This window comes from Lepeophtheirus salmonis, chromosome 10 (genome assembly GCF_016086655.4).
Source record: "Lepeophtheirus salmonis chromosome 10, UVic_Lsal_1.4, whole genome shotgun sequence".
Lineage (NCBI taxonomy): Eukaryota > Metazoa > Arthropoda > Copepoda > Siphonostomatoida > Caligidae > Lepeophtheirus > Lepeophtheirus salmonis.
The window spans coordinates 15,872,702-15,879,950 of NC_052140.2; the positions used below are offsets into that span (position 1 = coordinate 15,872,702).

General features: G+C 32.6%; 1 protein-coding gene across 1 annotated transcript; it reads right to left on the bottom strand.

Moving 5' to 3' along the window:
* Positions 1 to 2,502: 2,502 nt before the first annotated feature.
* On the bottom strand, positions 2,503 to 5,892 carry LOC121125733 (uncharacterized). Its single transcript, XM_040720932.2, has 2 exons — positions 5,548 to 5,892; positions 2,503 to 4,156 (listed from the first exon to the last, which is right to left on the bottom strand). The coding sequence occupies exon 2, from the start codon at positions 4,065 to 4,067 to the stop codon at positions 2,829 to 2,831; it is 1,239 nt and encodes a 412-aa protein (XP_040576866.1). The 5' UTR covers positions 4,068 to 4,156; positions 5,548 to 5,892; the 3' UTR covers positions 2,503 to 2,828.
* Between the last annotated feature and the right edge of the window lie 1,357 nt (positions 5,893 to 7,249).

Sequence of the window (7,249 nt, forward strand, 5' to 3'; positions counted from 1 at the left end):
TAGTCGATAGAGACCTAAATAAAATGCCTAAAATAACGTCATCATCGGTCTGGATTTCTGGAAATGGAGGCCCAGGAATTTGGAAATACTTACCGGACGAGAAACAGATGGCTTGTCAGATTTGTCGATATAAATGTGCCTTTAATCCCACGTATAGAATTAAACTCCTCTCATTATCCTCATCTCATATCAAGAGCATGGATATTCATCTAAAAAATCAAGTTAATGATGAATACATCAAGTCAGACATTAACTCTGGTCTCACAAAGATGTTTATTGAATGTAATATACCCTTACCCATTGCTCTTCATTCTACGTTCAAAAAATTTAGGGAGAAATATATGGGTAAACCTGTCCCATCCCGAGGAGCACTCTTTAAATTAATCAAGGATGTTGGTAATTATGTCATTTATAGAAACACCCCAATTGTAAATTGTGAAGTTGAGATAATTTTCAGCATGTTTTGAGTCATCCACGCCAAATTACGATCGAAGTTATCATTAAAAAGTATAAAATATTTACTAATTTCGAAATGGAACTCTGAATTTTGTACCATCTAACAATAAGTATTAATTTTTTTTAAATCTAACCATAAAATATGATTCTATTTTAGCTAAAAATAACAAGAATTATGATACACAACTCATTAAAGGTCAAAAACAACTGCTTAAATTGTCACAACAAGGGGGGTAGTAGCTTCAGATGGTTCGCAACTAGTTTGTCTGACACAAGTTTCTTCACTTAAAGACTTGGACATAACAACGGGGGTAGTTGCACTGGGTGTAGCATTATAATTAGCAATTGTGTGTATCCTTCATGATAATAGTATGTTGTTATATAAGCATAAATAACGGGGAAAAATCTTTTTTGATGCTCTTAATAAAGAGTAATATCGCCGTCATTAGCTTTTGCTCAGAATCTTTACGACATTTTTTTATAAGTATATTTATTGTCCAATTTTATGATTTTGACATTTACTTTATTATTAATAATTATTGAGATCTCATTGGTAGAGATATATTTATCCTGTGCACAATTGTATATAGCAATTTCCACATGAAGAAAAATGGATGATGATCTTTTTGATTAAACTCCACGTCTGGCTTGTGTTTTGCAACCTAAAATGATGACATATTTAACTGAATTCCAATGTCAGAATAAGAAAATATCATTCGGATCAACCTATTATTTCAATATTTTGTATTTATAATTTATTGTTATTATTAATTATTATAATTTTAATTGATTAATTTTGTATACTTAACATAAATGTATGATGGTTTATTTTTCAGTATGTAGACTATATTCAATTTAAGCCTTCTTTTTAAACTTGGAACTTCAAATATATTTCGAAATACTCTAATTTGTCGTTTCATTACTTATTATTCTGAGAATATGGTTCATAATGAATTCCAATTTCATGGAGTGTGACGTTTTCAAATCTACTGTAACGGATAAAAAACGTCTAAGTCAATTATATGTAGTATATTTTCATTAAACATTTTGCTAATACATACTTTCGTTATACCCTCCAAAATCATAACAAAGCAGGCAGCTGATAATCACATCAGTATTTTAAACAATGGTACCATAAGTTTTTCTCCCCTTCTCCTTGCACGCGTTTTTCTCTACGGGATTATCTACTTTGCTTATCCATTATCTCATAAAACATACAAATACCATAAATATACATGAATAGAAATATACCGCACAAACTCCAAAATGATTATCTAGTCCTACTTGGAAACTTATTCGAGCAATTATGATCGATTGAATACGCACCTCTCTTCCTACTATTCTTTCCTATTTTTAGTGTTGCTTCGTTGTACTTAGCGAAGTTATTTCCTTATTACTTAGTTGTTTCTATCCTTGAATTTCAACTATACTTTCTCGCTGTCTCAAGTCGTAACAGGAGTAGAGACATCAACTGACGGTGTTGAGGAAGTTTTGCCCTGGGGTTAATAGGCTTGCAAAATGACTAAAGTCTTGGCTACGTACTCTTAAATTTTGGCTACTAAAATGTTCCATTCCTTGGCTATTTGGCTAACGAACAAATATCAAAAAAGAGACTCTGGATCAAGAGGAAATGTAGGAAGATAATAAGACTCTTCCCTCAAGAGCAACAACTGACATTTTCTAATTTGCAAGAATATAATTCATTTTTTTGAACTTGTTCTTGTTTAATAAAAGTTCCCAAAATGTACATTGGGTTTATATGTATGTATATGAGTTCATTTGTATTTTAAAAAATGTCATCGTTCCTTTCATTTTGAACTACCAAAACTTGAAGACTGCATGCTTTGAGGGCTACTAGGTATTTTGAAATTTTGCAAACCCTGGGATACCATTATGATTTGTAATCCAAAATGATCATACACCTAGGTCCATGATTTCATATGCAACTTTTTTCATATTTTGATGTAGTAAGTAAGCCTCGTAAAATTGAATGCCGAATTAAATTTATGAAATATATGGGAATAATAAAAAAACACAGAATGGTTTTAGATACTTTTTATTGTTTTTGGAATTTTTTGGACACATATAAATGGTATAATAATACTTAATAAAAATACACTAAAATAAATTAACCATAAAATATTGACAAATTAAATAAATAAAGATATATAGAGATAACATTGTTTCGCAGGGTTTGTAATTACACGACCCAAAAAATTATGCAACTCATCTAATACAACAATTTGGTAAATTCAGTAAAATGAATTTAGAACAAAGTTATCAGAAGGAAAAAAAATACTGAAAGAATATAGAAGAGATTCATTCACAATTATACAATTATGATCTTAGTTGAAGACATCTCGAAACCTTCACTAACTGAGGAACTGATAGGTAGGCTTGAGTGTGGAGCGTAGTTTAGTCATGTGTTCCTGATATGCTGGACAATTAAGCTTATGTTTATTGAGGCCTTTCTCTGAGGAGAATCCCCGACCACATTGACAGCTGACGGTTGTGGGCTTTTTATGCATCTTTTTGGTGTGTGCATTCATTCGGAAGTAACCAATAAAGTGGGAGCTGGGGCAATATTGGCATTCGTATATTGCATGCTTATTACGAAAGTGCTTCGTAGCCTCCTTGTAATTTCGTAGAACATCTCTACATGAAAGGCAACTGTATCGCTCTTGTCCTTTACCATCGATAGTAGAAACGAATAATTCATTCATTGGAGGTGGAGTGTAGCTGGAAGAAACTTTGGGGGATGTTATTGGAGATGGAAGTGGATCACTGCTTGAGGAACTCGCTATAGGATACTGGAGTGCATCCGAGAGATCAAAAGTAGCTTGAACTACAGAAGGCCTTTGAGGGTCAAAATTAATTATCACCATTGGCTCATTATCTCTGATACTGGTTTCAGAAACATTGCTAATTTCTTGAGTAGGGAGTACTTCGACCATAAAAGTTGGTGTAGAGGGTACTTGAGTGGATTCAGGGGTTGATTCAGCAGTTAAAGAGTTAAAAAGAGATTCCAATGATTCATTATTAGTTTGAGGTTCATTAACATCGTTTGAGGTAGATGAAATGTGTTCATCAGATGTTGACGTGTTATACAGTGGCTGAAGATTATTAAATTGGTCCAAGGAGTCGTCATCATTGGAGAGAAGGGACTCATCAAAAGGTAGATGGTGAGATTCTAAGGAAAAAGTGGGTGGACTCAACACTGGGAGATCCACACTTTGGTTACCTTCATTTTTATTAGTTAATGAGGTCTTGTTTATGTCTTTGAGGATTTCATTCATGAGATCTTCCGTATCAAGGGGAAATAATATGCTGTCCTCCTTGTTTATACCATTGCTATTGTTCCTGTTTAGATGAACAAAATCAAGATCCTGATTTTGAGGTGTAAACGGAGGAGATAAAACAGAGGACGTGAAGCTTTCTTCAGTAGATCTCCGAGCTCTTTTGGAAGGACAGCTGTAATCCTCTTCATCATTCCACGTTGAGGATATGAAAGGATCGCGATTATCATTCGTCAGCCATGATGGACCAGATAAGATAGCGTCCTCAGGGATGGTTGCCCATAGGGATTGAAGGTCAGAGTTATAATCATCCATATTTTCTTATATTTGAACTGTGAGTCTTTAGCTAAATATATGTTATTGGGATATCCTCTGTTTTCGGAATGATTGTATTTTACGGATGGCTGGAATATAAATATCCTCATTAGCAAAGGTGACAAATTTCGTAGGTAGAGGGAAAATCGCCCGCTAATGATCTTTCTTTCTTTTTTTAAATCCCCCACCCCGACGAGTAAACATAATTGCAATTATCTTAACCAATAAATTTAATAAATGCTATGTCAACAACATTTAAACCAATTAGAAGTGTTGCCATAAGTGTAAACAAATCAGGTGCTTTTTAATTAATTTTTTAAAGTCATTTTAACATCAAGTAAGTATAATCAAGTCTTTACTAAGCTTTTGAGTATTTAAATTTGTTGGGGCCCGCTTTTATCCCCAAGTATTTTGTGTTCTGCTACCCAAAGCTTAAAGTTTTCCCCTCAAAAACAGTCTATGTAGGCACCGCACTGATTACCTCCAAAAAGGCTCATATGCAACTAGTACATACTAAAAATTAGTTATATAACTTGTCTGACAGAACAAATTCAAGGTAAAACGGGCTTAAAAAAACTACCATCTCTAAATGTTCACTTTATATAACTAAAGGAGATTTTATATGCAACTTCAAGGATAATTTGCAAGTAAATAAGTTGTACCCGTTTCAGGTTCAGGGTGGGCCTAAGGTCACTGGAATCACCAAAAATATTGCTATTGTTTTGTTTTTTAAATGTCATTGGAAGAGAAGAAAAGCATTAAATGTTATAAACAAGTGAAAAAATTGTCTAAAAAAAGGGGAAAAACAAAAAAGCGTTCTTAATGCTAAAGCCGGCTATATCTTTAATTATTTCATAAGTATCATTATCCCTACCCAAGTTAAGATTTAAACATCGAGCAATCCGTTTTGCTTAGGGCTCCGCAAAAGCTAAGGCTGGCCTACTACGATTCTATCGCTTCCATTTTTATTTGCCCCGCTTATAATTTTTTGGGGGCAATAAATTTTGCATAAATATTTGGGACTACAACCACTTGTTATGACCTTTTCTTTTGTTGACATTACTTGATGACCTTAGCATTGAGAAAAGACATCTATTAAAATTTATTTAACTGAGATTGATAAGCAATATTATCCCGTCTCGATTTGAGTTTGTCAGTTCCGGTTTTAGTGGTTCAAGAAAAAGAACTGATAGAACCACCAAGTCGATATACAAACCCGGCTTTAGAGGAAAAGTGCTATAGCCTGGGGGCCGTTTTCTAAAAAAAAAAAAAAAAAAAGGAAATGGCCAACACGCTCTCGCCAAAATAAGAGCAAGCTTAGTTATCACTTATAATTCGGCTTGATTGCAAATACTTAAAGTAGTCTACACTCATAAATTGTTTCTTAATATTTTAGAACATGGCTGAATTTAAAAAAAATATATATAATTTTTATAGATAATAATTTAAAATTAATTATTAAAGCTTTTTTATGACTTACCTTGATGTATTTGATGATCCAATCTTAAAATACACATAATCATCAAACATTAATTCATTTTTGGATCCATGGTGATAAGATCCACAACTTTTTTGAAAAAAAAAAAAGTTTTTCATATTCATAATTGGACAGAAAATCTGGCAATCATTATGATTATGTAGGTTTTTTTTTTTTTCAATTTAAATAGATAAATTGATTAATCTAAATACAATGAAGAAGGAAAAGGAAAGGAAATACGATTAATCCACGAATGTACAACTAATTGCATATACCAAAGTATTATACACTTTAGAAGCAAGTCCGGTACAGACAATGTTTACCTTAGCTTCTTAAAAGGATCCTTAGTGTTTGAAGACTTCGTTTCAAGTGAAGAATTGCTAATGATTACTCTGTCAAAACCTTATCTTTTAAATAGAAATAATTATCTCTACATTATTTTTTTTTATTGTTTTCGGGAGTTTTTCACAAGTAAATATTTGATAAAGACCGGGCATTGAGATGAGAAGAGTCCTGATGATTAAAAACAACAACGAAAGATCCATAAGTCCTGGTTACACAAAATCACGGCGTTTTTATATGTATGTACACTGTATTTTGTTTATCAACTGTCGGCGTTTCTGCCCCCACCCTTATCAGTGCTGTTTTTCTGAATGTTGATTGGTTGATTTGTTATGTTATGAACACGGCGTTACCTCACATTCACAAAACTCACTCAGTATTTTGTAGTAAGCTGTGGATTTTTCTGCCGATTATTATTTACCAACAATGACCAAATAATTCTAATTCAAATTTTGGGATATATTGGTCAACTACTAAGGGATTTTTTGCATTTTTCTCTTTGTTGAAGAAAACAAGGTTGCCATATATCTAAAATAAAATATACTATGTGATTTATGCTCTGAATATACTTTTATTAACAAAATTCAAATGCATTTTCCCAGAGCACTCGATGGGAGCATCATACAACTATATTTCATATTAAATAATATTATCGTTGAGAGAGATGCATTATTTTGCCGCAAGGAGGTGTCACTCCCTGTTGCCTTGTTTACAAAACTTCTATAAGTAACTAAGGATGTTGCCCCCATTCCAACAAATTGCAATCAATTTTGCATGTAATTGTTCTTCCTTTTCATTTCATAATTATGATTATTCAATGTCCATTTTTATTTATTAAAGGATATTAAATATTTACCATAAGTATAGGGATCTGATACGGATTTTAAGTCATTCAAATTTATATTATTATGCCTTTCTTTCTCGAAAGCTCAATAAATTCATGTATGTTGCATTCTATATAAATACCCTGACATGATTTATGAGTGTTTCTTTGTAGGTAAGAATAATATTTAGAAAATAAAGTGGTTCAAAGTTCAGTCGTAGATAAACTTGATTTCGATATATTTCTGATGACTCGGGATATAGCAAAAGCATTTTTAACAAAGTCCAAAGTTCAAAAATAACGCAACTCTACTGCCATGTGTATAACTCACAAAACATTACATTAGAATATGCGCTGCTCCAACATAAAAACAATCTCGAACAAAATCAAGAAAAGGAGAAATTTTGTTTGTGTACTGCCATTGCAATAGGCTGGACTTCATCAAGATCCTGTATACAGGGGTGTCCGGAGAGGGGGGGCTGGTTGAAGTAATTTTTGCTTTGAACTGGAAAATTTAATATTTAAAAGTTAATTTAATTT

Excerpts from the sequence above, each read along its gene's own strand:
- LOC121125733 (XM_040720932.2), bottom strand. The coding sequence starts at position 4,067 with ATGGATGATTATAACTCTGACCTTCAATCCCTATGGGCAACCATCCCT.